General features: G+C 41.9%; 1 protein-coding gene across 2 annotated transcripts; it reads left to right on the forward strand.

The window, feature by feature from the left end:
• Window positions 1–8: 8 nt before the first annotated feature.
• Window positions 9–7663, forward strand: LOC115526140 (RNA-binding protein 4). Of its 2 annotated transcripts, XM_030333623.1 has the most exons (4): window positions 9–90; window positions 1066–1488; window positions 4691–5384; window positions 7225–7663. In XM_030333623.1, the coding sequence occupies exons 2-3, from the start codon at window positions 1077–1079 to the stop codon at window positions 5374–5376; spliced, it is 1098 nt and encodes a 365-aa protein (XP_030189483.1). In that variant the 5' UTR covers window positions 9–90; window positions 1066–1076; the 3' UTR covers window positions 5377–5384; window positions 7225–7663. The 2 variants fall into 2 exon arrangements, with proteins under 2 accessions (XP_030189483.1, XP_030189484.1); XM_030333624.1 differs by lacking the exon at window positions 4691–5384.
• The last annotated feature ends 8646 nt before the right edge of the window (window positions 7664–16309 follow it).

Raw genomic sequence — 16309 nt, forward strand, 5'->3', positions numbered from 1 at the left:
CCCAGAGTCACTGCTGCGGCCGTCGCCATTTTAGCGTTTTGTCAGAAGCGTCTGCGCCGCGAGGAAGAGCCCCTGCTGGTTTCCGTGCGGGTGAGAGACTCCGAGCCCCTTCGTTGCCTCTCTTTTCTCTGTTAAATTTCTTATCTCACACCTTTGGGCTTCAGGGGTATCCTAGTGGGGTCACGGCCTCCGCACCCGTCTCTGAGAGCCGACCTCGGTGCTGGGCATTGCGCGGTAAGCCTGAAGCAGCCCTTCCCCCACGACCTCCCCCGAGAATACCTTCCTTTATCCCCACATTGCCCTCTACCCGACTTGGCTCGGTTTCCTGCTCTGAGGTTTCCATAGAGATTACCGCGCTCCTTTAGACTTAGAAAAATTGAAACCTGTTTCGAGAATTTTTTAGGCTATGAGACATTGTTGTCTGACTGATGAGTCTGAAGCCCCTTTCTCTGGCCACGCATTTCCCCATCCCGCAGGACCTCGTAGGACAGCACCCCGACAGAGGCGTTCCCCACTCCTGCACTTCCTGTAGTCTCCTCATGCCTTGCTCTCCGCCTCAGGTCTCCCGTTCACTGCTTCCAAAGGAAACCCTAAAATGAAGCTATTATAAGGCCCACTTTTCCGGAAATGGTGGCTACTTACTCCGTTGCGGGAGGAAGAGCTGATTCACAATTTCAGTAGTCAGTCCAGGCAGCCTGCAGTTAGACCTTTCGTTTTCTGACCTCCCAGTGGATAGAAAAGCCCAGTATCCCCAGCGCTGCGTGTATGCTCTCACTTTCATTTCCATTTTCGTTAGAAGCTATCCAGCTCTTATCAAACCCTTTGTCTACTAAGGAGTTTTCTGTTACATTTTCTCATCATTCTAGGGTTCTACACCCGGTATTGTGGCAGGCCTCCTTATTTCCACTTTTCCTTTGATTGTTGTGTGGAGGTAGGAGTGTGAGAGAGGAGAACTGCAAATATTTGCTAGAGTGAAAGGAGGTGGCCAGGGTTTTTTGTTTGTTTTTGTTTTAACTGATGTGAGCCTAAGGTCTTTTGTTAGAAATTTTGTTTCTTCTTACACAGGCTGTGTCGAGATGGTGAAGCTGTTTATTGGTAACCTGCCCCGGGAGGCCACAGAGCAGGAGATTCGCTCACTCTTCGAGCAGTATGGGAAGGTGCTGGAATGTGACATCATTAAGAACTACGGCTTTGTGCACATAGAAGACAAGACGGCGGCCGAGGATGCCATACGCAACCTGCACCACTACAAGCTGCATGGGGTGAACATCAATGTGGAAGCCAGCAAGAATAAGAGCAAAACCTCCACCAAGTTGCATGTGGGCAACATCAGTCCCACCTGTACCAACAAAGAGCTTCGGGCCAAGTTTGAGGAGTATGGTCCAGTCATCGAATGTGACATCGTGAAAGATTATGCCTTCGTGCACATGGAGCGGGCAGAGGATGCAGTGGAGGCCATCAGGGGCCTTGACAACACAGAGTTTCAAGGTGAACCACCCTGTTTGGGAAGAGGGCTGAACACAGCCTGTGTGCAGAAAATAGGTTGGATAAGTAAGGGGAGGGGTTTGGGGGTACAAATAGAGCTGTTGGCTGGCTGATGGTGAATCATTGCGGGTGATATACTTAAAATGGAGAATGCATGGGAATTCGAGGCTTTAACTTAGACCAGTCCCTTTGGGAAAACACCCGTGGCTTTAGTTTGGAACTCTTAAGGCTTTTATGTCTATTAGTGCAGAAGTCTTTTCCTTTGATTTTCCCACTTATCTTTTTTTCCTTCCCTTTTTCTTGATAGTAGAGCACATTTTAGTGGTTCACTCTGAATTTATTGCCTCAGCCCAGTATCAGCATTATGCCTTATTTTACATATGAAGAACCTGACAAACCCAAAAGCATTTTAACACTTTTGGGGAGCAGAATCCCTGGTAAGCTCCCCCACCTCATCCCAACTCCTAACTTCCCAGCAAAGGTAATTAGTTATTAAATAACTAGTGTTTAGATAACTAGTGTTTTTAAAGGGCTATCGCTCTTGTACCTTTTCAGTTATGCTTGTACCAAGAGGTTCTGTTTTGAGGATGAGGTCACTCCAGAATAAAAGTCTGATTTCAGGAGTTGCTGAGGAGGGGATATTGGGGTTTGGGGGCAATAATGGCAATGTCTTTTCACTGTTTGAGGGTGGACTCAACATCCTTGGTGACTAGAGCCCTTAGATGGGTGTTATCTTAGAGCCTTGACTAGATTGTTAGTGTACCTAGAGGGCAGTATGAGTGATGGTATGGATTGTTGCTTTATTTGGAAAGTTTTATCTTTTCTTAGTTTGAGTTCTGAGCTCCTGTGGCAAGAGTGGCAATCAGGAAGGGTGAGTGTGGTAACCATGGTGAGTTGCTAATTTTTCTTCCATCCCACCATCCCCTTGTGTCCCCCGTAGCAAAAAAGCTTTTTCCCTTTGATTGTAACTACTTCCAAATTACGGGGTAGTCCTATAATTTCTTGCTACATTTTTAAACTGTATTCCAACCTTTTTAGCCCAAACAAGGTAGTTACTGCTTCCTTTTCTGAGTACTCTCTTGTTAAGTCATTGCTCCTGTTTTGTGTGTTTATTTCCCTTAGATTGGACCTTTCTTAGAGCTGGAGGTCCAGTCGTTCTCCCAACTTAACGGTGCACTGTGTCGTGGGTATTGCTGTGCATTATTAAAGAAAAGTGTCACTAGTCTCTCAGGTCTAGTTTGTTTTTCTTTTTTAATTGGTAAGTTGAGAATTAACTTGCTGCCAACAACTTAATTGGGAGCAAAGGCTGCTTTTGTGGAGGGTTTGTGGTATAATACCTAATTTTTGGACCCTCTTCTCCACTTCAATCCAGTCATAGAGTGGGTGGTAGCTTCTGATTGTAGCAGGTACATGTGTAGCAGGAGACCAGTGTGTACTGACTCAGGACAACCTGTCCTTATGCATAACTCTTGAGTATGAACTGTAGGCTCTGTGGTGCTATTTCTGCTTATTTATATTTTCATTACTTAGTATTAGTTATTTTCCTTAGTATTGTCTAGTAGAGTTCTATGTGTATATGGAGCAGCGGAATTTATTAAGATGGTTTTTCAGTTTCTCAGTGTTGGGTGTATTCTCTATTGTTTGCCCATTTTAAAGATCTCTATTGTAGATATTTTTAAAGGTTTAGTTTCTTTTCCTGGTTTTGGAATTGACGCATCCTTAGATCAGGGCATTAGTTAACGACCTTGATGTCATGAATGTGCTTGTTTAGTTCCTTGGTTGCACCTGTTTTCTCTGGTTTTGTTAGGTGCCAAGGTGGCCCCGAGGGCAAATAACCAGAGGGACATAGTGAGCACTTTAAAGCATTTCAGTACTTAATTGTGTATCTAAGCTTCTAACTTGCAGTCTATCTACACTTAGATGTAATGTTTACAACAGGATTTTTTGGGGGTAGTTTGATCCTTCCACCTCCCTTTTCCTTCTCTAGCTTCCTAGGGCTTTAATTTTGCATGTGAAATTGTCTATTTACCGATTCTGTAATGTTGTATGAGTAGATGATCTATCTGTTGACTCTCCTCTGCTTGTGACCATTCACTTTATCATCTGCATGTTTTGGTATACTAGCCAATTGCATTGGAAGTTTTTCCTGGAATTTTGCTTACCAATAAATTGGTAGATCATGTTAGGTCAAAGCTGTTCCTGCGAAAAGATTTAAACCTTAAGTTTCTTCAGAAAAGTGTCTTTTGTTAAGTTTTCAGAAGTAATATTTTTTTATTTCTAGAATATAAATTGTAATATTCAGCAAAAAGTAGTATTTAGTGTGTGTTCTTACCATCTTTCAGATCCCTAGTTTAAGGAGAAAAAGTACTTTAGTCTTGTTAATGAATTATTTGATCCACTAATACTACTGGTTATTCTCCCCATTTTTCTCATCTCCCTCCCCTTTTTCTTCCATGTTTTTCATAATCTTTTTAAAAATTTAGGCATTTTGTGAATTGCCTGTCCTATTTCCTTAGACCTTATCAGGAAGACCCTAAAGTTGTCAGATTGTAAAGAATCATTGTTAGAATGAATATCAGGACCAACAATTTAAAGGACTCTGTTAAAGGGGAAGGCAGTCCTTCAATGCATATGATTGTCCCTTTTCCCCCAATTCACGAGTGATTTTCCCACAAATCTTGAAACTTGCTTATCACATTCAGTCGTGGATCAGGTCTGGGTTATATTCTCTATCAGTGGTAACTTTCAGGTCTTATTCTCTTTGATTTTTGGAGTGGGGAACTGGGGAACTGGGCTTTGTAGTGTCCTGCTTAATGAAATCAGTCTTGATGGTGAAGATTGGAAATGTGAGAATCTTGTGGAGCACTCATACAGTTTCTTTTGTCATTGGGCTATTGTTCAGGGTAGTTTTTGTCTAGTTACTTGGCAAAGGATGAGGTGCTTATTATTGGGCCCAAGCTTTAAACTAGTGTTAGAGCTGAAACATTTCTTCATCTTACTGATCTTTGTCTTTAAACAGGTCATTGTATTGAATTTATGTAGTGGACTTTTTTTTTTTTTTTTAACTTAAAAAAAAAAATCTTTTGGCAAGGAATCCTGCATTAGTGTTGTCTAAGTAAAGCCATTGCTATGACCAGTGTCTGGGGTAGGGGCGGGGGCTATGACTAAGAGTGATAGCAACCCTTCTTGCGTCTGTTTCTTCAAGGCAAACGAATGCACGTGCAGTTGTCCACCAGCCGGCTTAGGACTGCGCCCGGGATGGGAGACCAGAGCGGCTGCTATCGGTGCGGGAAAGAGGGGCACTGGTCCAAAGAGTGTCCGATAGATCGTTCTGGCCGAGTGGCAGACTTTACCGAGCAATATAATGAGCAATATGGAGCAGTGCGTACACCTTACACCATGAGCTATGGGGATTCATTGTATTACAACAACGCGTACGGAGCGCTCGATGCCTACTACAAGCGCTGCCGTGCTGCCCGGTCCTATGAGGCAGTGGCAGCTGCAGCTGCCTCTGCCTATAATTACGCAGAGCAGACCCTGTCCCAGCTGCCACAAGTCCAGAACACAGCCATGGCCAGTCACCTCACCTCCACCTCTCTCGATCCGTACGATAGACACCTGTTGCCGACCTCAGGAGCTGCTGCTGCTACAGCTGCTGCTGCTGCAGCAGCCGCTGCTGCTGTTACTGCAGCTTCCACTTCATATTACGGGCGGGATCGGAGCCCCCTGCGTCGCGCTACAGCCCCAGTCCCCACTGTTGGAGAGGGCTACGGTTACGGGCATGAGAGTGAGTTGTCCCAAGCTTCGGCGGCCGCGCGGAATTCCTTGTACGACATGGCCCGGTATGAGCGGGAGCAGTATGCGGATCGGGCGCGGTATTCAGCTTTTTAAAGCTTGAGGTGAGAGCGGTGGGTGTCCCCTGTTCTGGTTTTGCCATCCCTCCTGCAGCCTACAGGCTCCAGTTAGGCTGCCCTGCTTGCTTGCTTTTGCGGGGTTAGGGTAAGGTTACTACTAGCATGGCAGAGACTAGGGGAAGTCCTTAATTACTTAACTTTTTGAAATATATAAACATCCTTAGCCCTCATGGCTACTTTTCCAGGGCTCCTAGTATTGGGAGTCAATCTGATGCTATTTGTGCCTGGAAAAATGAAGAATGGTGTGATGAATGTTGGATCACACCTATGTGCTGTAATTGAACTGAACCTGGGACCCATTTATTCAGAATGAGGTGTGCTGTTTCTCAGAGCCTTTGTTGAATTCCTAGGTGTGTGACATTATTAAGGTTTGTAAGTTTCCTGTTCTGCTTTGTGCTATGTGAAAGGTCTGATATGACCTAGAGTAATAATAAAATCCATAACTAGTTAACTAGTCATCACTGCTCAGGTCCCTGTTACTGTGAAGACTATCCAGGTGGCATCATCTTAATCTTGAAGCAGCGTTTTCTGACATTCCTGAACAGTTCACTCCCTATGAGCTTTATAGAAAAAACTTCTTTGATGGTAAGTTGGGGCAGAGAGAAGAAAAAATATCTTTTAGTTTATAAAGCTTTCAATAAGGAGTCTGAGGCGTAGACTCAAATCCAACTTCTCCACTCAGCTCAGATTTATTCCCTGAATAGAGTGCCCACCCTATTGCTCTGTCTTTGAATCTGTCCTATAAAAGAACCTGTTTACTCTGTTCAATTTTTTTTTTAAACTGTCCCACAGAGTTCTGGTGGACATCCTTTCTGTTTCTTCAAGGTATATGGTGATATAAATATGAATGAACACCAGGGTTGGGAGCTTTGCCTTAAGCAAATTACTCCCTTCATCTTCCCACTAGTTATGGGCATTTAATACTCTTGAACCAGCTCTACCTTGAGTCCTCTGGCTTTTTCCTATACTATACATTTTGAGCCTCATGATCCATTTGGCTCTACTTGAGTATATTCTTTGTGATACTTGCCAGCTTTGGGCTCTAGGTGTTTTGAGATTGCTGTTGTATTAAATGATGATTCTCAGATACCCTTTGTTTTGGGGGAACCCCCAGTTCTCAGTGTGTCCCAGACATTACCATTGATCTGTAATTTTGTAGTGTCAGGGTGAGTGATATTCTGTCATCTTTTAGTTAAGGCAGAAGGTATGTGACTTGCCAGAGATTATTGGATAGGAAATCACTGGTAAGGCTGGAAAAGAAACGTGAATGACTTGATATGTAGATTACATATGCCCTCTACTACATTCTTTAGTTTCTTCCCTAGGCAGAGTTGGATGCCCTCAGGTCTTAAAGACTGTTCAGTTGATGCTACTTTGACTAGACCTTGAATGATTTTTAACTTGGACCTTGGTACTAAACCCAGATTCAAACATACTTTTGACTTTTACCCCAGAGAGCTAATTGGAACCTTCTTTTTTTTTTTTTCCTGCCCTCCAGTGACAATTTGGGACATGGAATTACCTTTTCTGAGGAATGCTGATGTTAACATCAAGAGAAATGAATTATCTTTGCCTACACTCATCAAAGAATATTTGCTGTTTAATTTAGAGAAGGACCTCAGTCTGGGATTGCTTGACCTTCCCAGTTTCTCTCTGGCCTTTAAGCTCATTTACTTTTAGAGATTATTGTGATACTGGGGATGGGTACAAGTAAACTTAAAAGGAGTGTCAAGTTACCAGACTTTGTAAAGATGTTCTTTGAAGTTTTAAGTAGGAAGCCCTTTTGAGCTTTGCTGTAAAGCCCCTGTATTGTGCTCTCTTGCAGGTGGGATGTGTGTGGGCTGAAATTCCGAGCTGCGGTTGTGCATGAGAATACACCCTTCGTGGTACCCCATCTCCGGGACGTTCTCGGCTCTGTACGTTCAGTCCCTCAGGAACCGTGGACCTTAATTTACCTTGCTAAATTCAGACCACCTCTTCCTTTCCTCTTTCCTGCCCATTTTCCTGTTCTTCCTGTTCTTCAATACTTCTGTAGTTTCCCATTTATGTTCTGTTCTCCCAGCAGGCCTCATTGCGTGCAGAAACTGTGGTGGGGGGTGTGCTGTCTCCCTGCCTCCTGCTTCCGGTGGGTGTTGGACTTGGGAATGACCTTGGTGAGAGTGTCACTGCTCCTGAGTCTTTTTGGCCCAAAGGCTTGTGGCGGGTAGACACATAGAGTTGGATCACTTTTTTTTTTCCAGTGAAATAAATGGTTTTTCAACTTAGGGCATGTGTGCTTTGAGAGCGTTCTTGCTTGGGCTTGTGTCTGGGTTCTTTATTTGTCCCTGGAAGAGAAGGGGTGGGTATAAAGTTTGACATTTCAGCCCTGGGTGAACATCACTGCAGTTACTTTTTTTTATTGTAGATAGGTCTTAAAGGTGCCAAAGGAAGAACCCAGGCAGGTAGCTTTATTCCAGTAAAGACTTCCTTCCACTAGTCCACCTTTGTAATGAAACCAACCACTTGGTCGTGGTTTCAAGATGTCAGTCTTTCCTTGCTTGAGAAATAAATCCTCACCCACCTCTTCATACCATTTCAACCACTTAGTCAATACATCTAGTTTGATTTATTTCCAAGATAGAATTCTAGGAAAAGGAAGTATTTGAGGGAATAGGAGATGAGCTTTCAGTTTTCGTGCCATATGGAAAAACAAAGTTGTGGCTCTGTCAGCATTCTGCTGCTACCCTAGGCCAGTAAGTAACACTTTTTGATGCCTCTCACCATCTATTTTTATAGTTGTGCTAAAATCCAAAGAGTGCCCTGAATGGTCCCACTAGCACCTTGTTACTTGTACTTCCAGCCTTTCAAATGATTGGCACAGAAACAGAACCCAGCAGCGAGCTTTAGATTGTTCAATAATGAGCATGGGGGTGAGTGCAAAGAAGAACCACTGCCTCTTAGTTCCACGGTTCAACAGATGGTCTTCCAGACTGTGTTTTGTTTTTTTTGTTTTTTGTTTTTTTTTTTTTTGTCTGTACCTTGGTTCCAGTTTTAACATACATAGTAGGCCTGGATGTAGGATATTTTCTAGAATCATTCACTCAACAAATAGTACCTACCATATGCCTTTTGGAAAGGTGGGTTGTGATGGGAGATCAGAAAAAGGATCTGGTCTTTAGTTGGGTGATTTCTCAGATTTTTCTGCTTAAGCTTGTACCATACTGGTTCTAATTGGTAGTTGGCCAAAATGGAAATAATTGTAGGGATACAACTTGTAACTACTAAATGTTTGCTCTGTGTGAAACCCCGTGATTGGTCTTTTATGCGTTACTCCATTTAATCCAGTAACCATTTTTCTGTCAATTAAAATATTTTATTTCTCTCTTATCCTCAAAACATAATTGCTAGTGATTAAGATAGCAGTTCCAAGAAAACTATTGGTCGAGTTAAGGGGATTAGGGATGGGAAGAGTTACTAGCTCCTACAGATGAGAAGTGGTCAATAACAAGATTATGGGTAAAGTCTAAGTACTTTTGTCTTGCATTTGTCTTTGTTAATCTTTGGGTAGGTTGGTTTTCTTCCAGTGCCACTTTTTAGAGGGTGGTGCCCACTTTGATCCCTTTAACTCTGAAAAGATGGACCCATCACTCTTTGGTACAGCTATAGATACACCCTTTGGTCTGATAAGTGGAGTTGGAAAGTTTAAAAAGATAGAGACTAACAGTATTCATTGAAGGAGTAATTGGATTCTCTGCAAGATACTGTTCTAGGTGCTGGGTATAGTTATGGAGCTTAAAGTGTAAGAGGGGGACAAAACACATATTGTCAAATAGAGCATTTTATTTATATGGGAATGGTGGGAGGCTTTTCTGAGGTGTTGGCACATCGTAGTAGTCATGTATGGGAGTAATACATTTTTGTTTTATAAAACATGCTGTCTGGTTACAAATTTGAAGGGAGTCATTCCTACTTTCTGCTTTGAGAGTATGATCTCCCTGTAACAGACCACCTAAGAGTACTTTTTCATGACTGCCAAAATCTGGGCTAGGCTGCTATATCGCTACTATGCTTTGTAGTTATTTACTTGTTGAAAGGCAAAACACTATTAAGAACAGTGGGAAAATTGTGAATTCTAAAACTATTTAAATTGGACTTAGTGATACTTCAGCATAAAGTTTTTTTAAATTAGCGGTGTTTTAAGCTTCCAATCAAGTGTACTTCTGAGTTGAGGCCACATAATGTGGTATGTGTAATGGATAACATACTGCTGTCAGCTCAGGAGTCCTATGGTAGTTTCTCAAGAGTAATGCTTTCATAAGCTGATTTTGTATAGGCTTCCATCATTCGTTGTGTTCAGTAAAGTGTGTTTAACATCCACCTGAGAGATGGATTTGTAGTTCTTAGAGTTCTTAGTTGCCTACTGTGTGTCAGTACACATCTGGAGAATACAAAGATGAATAGGGAGGGCATGGTGCCTGTCCTTACCTTGCCTCTGTCTAGGCCTTGGGTGTGCAGATAATTGGTGTGTCACTGGAAGTCAGGTGGGGATGGGAATGGTCACACTACCTATAGTATTGACATCTGGGCCCATATCTGGCCCAGCTGATTCTGGATAGGTCACAGGACTTAAAACAGTTTCCAGGGTGATATTTGGGGTTTGATTGGTGTTAGACCTTAACTTTGACTTAAAAGAGTCTTCTAGGCATCAAAATTGGGGTTGACTTGGGTGAATGCCCAATTAAAGCAGGCTCCTTAGCCCAGAGCTACATCAGCACTAAACTACACTCTAGGGGTAGAATAGTGAGAGGTAGAGCATTGCGAGTTGTTTTGTTGTTTTGTTTTTATTTTTATTTTTTTAATGTTTTATTTTCGAGAGAGAATGCAAGCAGAGGAAGGGCAGAGAGAGGGAGACACAGAATCCAAAGCAGGCTCCAGGCTCTGAGTTGTCTGCGTGGAGCCCCATGCGGGGCTCAAACCCGCGAACCATGAGATGACCTGAGCCAAAGTCAGACGCTTATCTGACCGAGCCACCCAGGTGCCCCATGTTTTGTTTTTGTTTTTGTTTTTGTTTTAATATTTTAAGAGCAGGAGAGGGGCAGAGAGAATCCCAAGCAGGCTCCACACCATCAGCACAGAACCTGACACAGGGCTCAATCCCACGAACCTACAAGATCAAGACCTGAGCCAAAACCACAAGTTGAATGCTAATTGGCTGAGACACCCAGGCACCCCTAGCATTGTGGTATTAAGTGCTATTGCATACTACTGAAGTAAAGTTTGCTCGGTTCTGGTGTTTTCCATGTGGTTTCATGCTGAGGCAAAAAAAAAGTCCCAGAATAATGAGAACGGAAGGTCTCAGGAGTACTTTTCTGCTCTGGGCTCAGAACTGTAGTCTAGGTTGAAGCAGGAGGAAGTAGAATTACATAAGGGAATGTCTCCAAGACATTTTAAGAGTTACTGTTTTAATATTTTAAGGACATTTTTGGTTCATTTGAAGAGTTCAGAGCTGAGTTACTAAGTACATGGGAAATAAATGAAAAGTGTTTTACAAAAGTTCGTAAAATATAATGGGGCTCAACCTAGTTCTGATCATGGTGGTGTATTTAGTGGAGTATTTAGTAAAATAATTGTCCTCTAAATTGGGAGAATGGGTAAGTGTAGATGGGTGAGTAGTGAGATGTATAAGAGCAAAACTCATTCCGTAATAGAAATTAACAATTTTTTTATTTATTTTTGAAAGAAAGCACAAGGTGGGGAGGGGCAGAGAGAGAGGGAGACCCAGAATCTGTAGTATGCCCCAGGTTCTGAGCTGTCAGCATGGAGCCGAACATGGGACTTGAACTCAAAAACTGTGAGATCATGATCTGAGCTGGTAAGCTGCTTAATTGACTGAGCCACTCAGGTGCCCCTAAAATTTATTTTGAGAGAGAGAGAAAACGAGAGTGGAGGAAGGTCGTAGAGCTAAAGGGAGAGAGAATCTCAAGTATGCTCTGCATTGTCAGCACAGAGCCTGATGTGGGGCTCTTAACTCATGAACCGTGAGATGACCTGAGCCAAAGTTGGGCGCTTAGCCAACTGAGCCACCCAGGCGCTCCAACAGATAATTTTAAAAGTGGCAAATGGAGACTAATGACCATCTTATTGAGTCACATAAAGGTAAGAACAGCTAAAAAGTTGTTGCACCTGGGGAGGATGAAGTAAGATAAAAATAAAAAGTTGTCATACTAACAGCTCCTGAGATGATGGCTTAATGCTCTGTGAACCTTTCCAACTGGCAGGAGCAGGGGCTTGTATTACTTGTATTACTTTACTGACCGGTAAATAGCACCTCAGATACAAGGTAGGACTCCAATGAAGGACATGCGTAGCTAGTGGGAAGTAAACCTTAAAAGCTAAATTGAGCATTTTATTACTGCTCCTGTTTTGTCTAACTTGTCAAGACCAGCGAGGGAAACAGTATTCTTTGTCCACGAGGGCTGGTTCTTTCTCTAAGGGTTGAACCTGCTGGTTTCATTGAGTACCTTTATGCAACATACTGAATTATTCCTACATCATTATGCAACAAGGTACAGCCTCTCAATTTCACTGTGTAAGAAATGTTAAAATTCAGTGTGAGGGTTGGGAGCTTCCTTAGTATAAAACTTCCAGTCTTGTCTATTTCATCCAGGCTATTGCAAGAGGAATGAAGACAGTTTTTACCCACTGGCTTGAACAGGAGTAAGACCTTTTGGTTTATTTATAGATTTGAAACGGATTGAAGAGCAGACTTTGTAGTGAACAAAGGAGATTTTCCTGGAAAGCCAGAGATGCAGCCTGGGAGCTAAGATGCCAAAAAAAGTTTCCTGATGAGTTTCACCATGGTACCATCTATAAAATGTAGAAGGCCTGGCAAAGATAGGGAACCAACTTTTGAATATATACTTCAATTTAAAAAGAAGTGTGGGGCGCCTGGGTGGCTCAGTTGAGCATGTGGCTCTTGATTTTGGCTGAGTTCATGATATCATGGCTGTGGGATCGAGCCCTGAGGTAGGCCTCCATACTGAGCATGGAGCCTGCTTGGGATTCTCTCTTCCTCTGCCCATCTCTCCTCCTTGCTCGTGTGTGCGTTCGCTGGCTCTTTCCATAATAAAAGTTATATGGAATGAAATTAATGTGAGGTTATAGGATCATATATATATATATATGTATATATAGATAGATAGATACATCTATCTATACACATATTCTTAGGTTTATTTACTTTTGAGAGAGAGGGAAGGTCAGAGAGAGGGAGAGATAGAATCTCAAAGCTCCATGCTGTCAGCATGGAGCCTGATGTGGGGCTTGAACTCCCAAACCGTGAGATCATGACCTGAGCTGAAACCAGCAGTCAGATGCTTAACCGACTGAGCCACCCAGGTGCCCCTGTAGGATTATATATTTAATCAATTCTTACGTTTTCCCCGATTTTTTAATATCTCTGAATGTATTTTGATACCACAGTTTTAATTAGGTGCCTTGGTTTTAGTGGTATGTAAAGTAATGATGCACCATAAAATCAGTGGCATTTTGTAGTCAATGAAATACGGCATATTGCGGGAGTGTAAGTATATATATTTTTTATTAAAAAGTATTTTAACATTTATTCATTTTTGAGAGAGAGCATGAGCAGTGTAGGGGCAGAGAGAGAGGGAGACACAGAGTCCAAAGCAGGCACTGGCTCTGAGCTGTCAGCACAGAGCCCGACTTGGGGCTCAAACTCATGAACCAAGAGATCATGACCTGATCCGAAGTTGGATACTTAACCGACTGAGCCACACAGGTGCCCCTGTATGTTTTTTTAATGTTTATTTTTGAGAGAGGGCGTGCATGAGCAAGGGAGGGGCAGGCAGGGAGACAGAAAGAGTCCTGAGCAAGTTCCATGCTCAGCACAGAGCCCATCATGGGGCTCAATCCCACAACCACATGACCTGAGCAGATTTCAAGAGTCAGATGCTTGACCAACTGAATCACCTAGGCACTCATGTAAGCTGTATTCTTAAGGTGGAATAGCATTTTACATTTTGGTACATGTTGTCAGGTTCTCAAAAGTTATTGCAGTTCATATATTCCCACCAGCAAGGTATGAAAGTGTTTCCTTAAACCATGATCCAGTGCATTTGTTGGGTTTTTCCAAACTGATGGTTTAAAATGGTATCTTATAGTTAAATTTAGCATCCATTTTTATGAGGTAGATCATCTTTACATTTTTAACAGCCATTTGTATTTCCTTTTTGTCCTCATATTGTTAGCCCTTACCCTTTTACAGTTGAGTGTTGATTTTATTAATTTGTGGAAGTAATACATATATTAAGGAAATAAATTTTGTGATACGAGTTGCTAGTGTTTTTTCCACTTTGTTGTTTTATGATGTTTTGCCATGCAGGAAAATTAAATATATGGTAGTTGAATTTCCAGTTTTTTTTCTTGAGACTTGAGGTTTTGCATTATATTTGGTATTTCTGCACTTGAAGAAGAGAATTTTTTTTTTTGTACTTTTATGGTTTCATTATTTTTAAGTTAAAAATTTTTATCTATTTGGAATTTATTTGTTATAAATGTGATGTAGATCTCTAACCTCTTTTTTCTAGGTGGCCACTCAATTTGGGAACAAATTGAAACCTCAGCTGCAGTGGCACTAAAGGGGTGAAAGTAACACTGTTAGAAATCATATCTCCTTTTCTGATTATAAGAAGAAATTTTAGTACCCTTTTTTTGATTTTTTAACAAATGTAAGTAGGAAGTTTTATTTTAGAGCTCATGAGTTGGGGAGAGGGACAGAGGGGTTGAGAGAGAGAATCTTAAGCAGACTCCATGCTCACTGCAGAGCCCAATTTGGGACTTGATCCCATGACCCTGGGATCATGACCTGAGCCAAAATCAAGAGTTGGACACTAAACCAACTGAGCCACCTAGGTGCCCATTTAGTACCCTTTTTGATGAAAGGCTGGAATGAATAGGACATGGATGCCTCCTACCTACTCTAACAAATCCTGTTTATCCAGGGAGGAACCACTGCCATCGACCAATTAAATCACAGTCTCTAGGGGTTGGCTTTGGGGGCAGAAATCAACCCTTGTAAATTTGTGCATAGAGTGCTTAGAATAAAGTACTTAGGCTTTACTTTATGATGTGTTAATCAGACTTGTTGGGGTTGGCCTGCCTGTCCTCCAGGATTCATTCTGTATTATTCAACATACAGAGCTTGCTGAAAAACTAACTGGTGGTACTCCCCAAGTCATTTGTGACAATGCCTGGGACTTCTCTATTAGGATTGGGCCTACAGGAACCATCTTGCTTTACTGGTCCAGATGGATGAGAATGACCTTTCTCTGCTCACCTGTGCCTCTTAGTTACAGCACTGTTTCTAGCTCTGGTGGAAAGCATGCAGACCAACTTAGGGCAGACACATAAGTATTAACCCCTTAACTTTTTAACTTTTCTTTGGCAAATCATACTACTTGGCAATCTAAGACAAAATGTTTTTGCAAATTTTTGGAATGTCCTCATATTTGGTGAAAGAGGCTCATTTTATTTGGCTGCTCCAGTTGCATCTGGTGCATTGGCATATTTGGCCTATTCTTACGTTTTACTCTGTTAGGAGTTCTTGTTTACTCAGGTCTTAGGGCCTTTTCCTTGAGTTAGGCTTCAAGACTATTAGTTGCCTTTTACAATATGTAAGTTTTCTGACTACAAAACATATCTTAGACTTGGTCCAAGTTATGGACCATTATGTGGACCTAAGTGAAGCTCTTACAACCCTCAGGTTTTCTCCTGAGTGGGAAACTTGCTGAACTTTTACCCAACCTGTTTTCTGTAGTGGTTGTAGGTCAAGTTATAGATTATAGTTACATATTAGCAGGTGTCTTAATTTCTTGGTGTCCAGAGCCATGGTTTCCCCCACCCCATCTTGGCATCCAGTTCTCTAACATTCTCATGTTGCAACAGGAACAGCCTCCCCCTGATTTCACTAAACCGTTTGACAGACTTTACATGGCATGATGTATTATAGAGACCAACATTCCTACTGGTTGATTGTTTTTCATCAGAAACTAATTTCTTACGTAGCTCATATAACTTTAAATTTAGAAAATTAATAGTGGAACCTACTGATACATTTGTATCAGAGTGAATAATGGAAACAGTCGCTGGAATCATCAAAAATAAATTAGTCATAAAACAGTTTTTTTAAACAAATTTCCTTTAGGTTTTAATGTTGGGCATCTTTTAAGGTAAACAGTTGGGTAAGAAATCTTCCTGGCAGTATTTCCCCCTTCCCCAAGGGAGGATGCGTAAATCACATCAGTGGTGCACCGACTGATGTAGAAGGGTGTCTTGTTTTTTTTTTTTTGGTTTGAAGACAACCCTTCCAAAATGCCATCTTTTTAATTTCTTAGAATTTACTTCCTTTTCTTAACATTAGCCATCTTCTGTCTCTCTAGGTTACTGTCTTCAGTATTTCAACCCTTTGATCCCACTAGAACTTTTAATTCATTGATCCAACTTTTCATTGTCCCTCACCCTCTTAATATTCTTCCTTACCCAACTTCAAATAGCCAGTCATTATCATTTGTTTGCCTACATCATTTTCCTTGCAAGCCCTGGGGCTACCTAGTACCGTAGCTTCATCATACACCTTGACAGAATCACATCCCAGATTAAATCCAGTTCATTTGTTCATTTACCTGTCTGATGAGGCTGAAGGTGATGGAGAAAAACCAATCTCAGTGACTGGTCTCACTTTAATGAATGATCACAAAACTTGTATTTCATGTAGACCCATTGTTCTGCCAAGCAATCAAGAGTATAGGTTCCTGGTCCATTCATTTCCTCTCATATACTTACTCAGCTACTGATAGGCTTCAGACTTCAAGCAATCAGAGGGAATTTTAGCCTTCTCACACCTGCTCCCC

Source organism: Lynx canadensis, chromosome D1, assembly GCF_007474595.2.
Source record: "Lynx canadensis isolate LIC74 chromosome D1, mLynCan4.pri.v2, whole genome shotgun sequence".
Classification (NCBI taxonomy): domain Eukaryota; kingdom Metazoa; phylum Chordata; class Mammalia; order Carnivora; family Felidae; genus Lynx; species Lynx canadensis.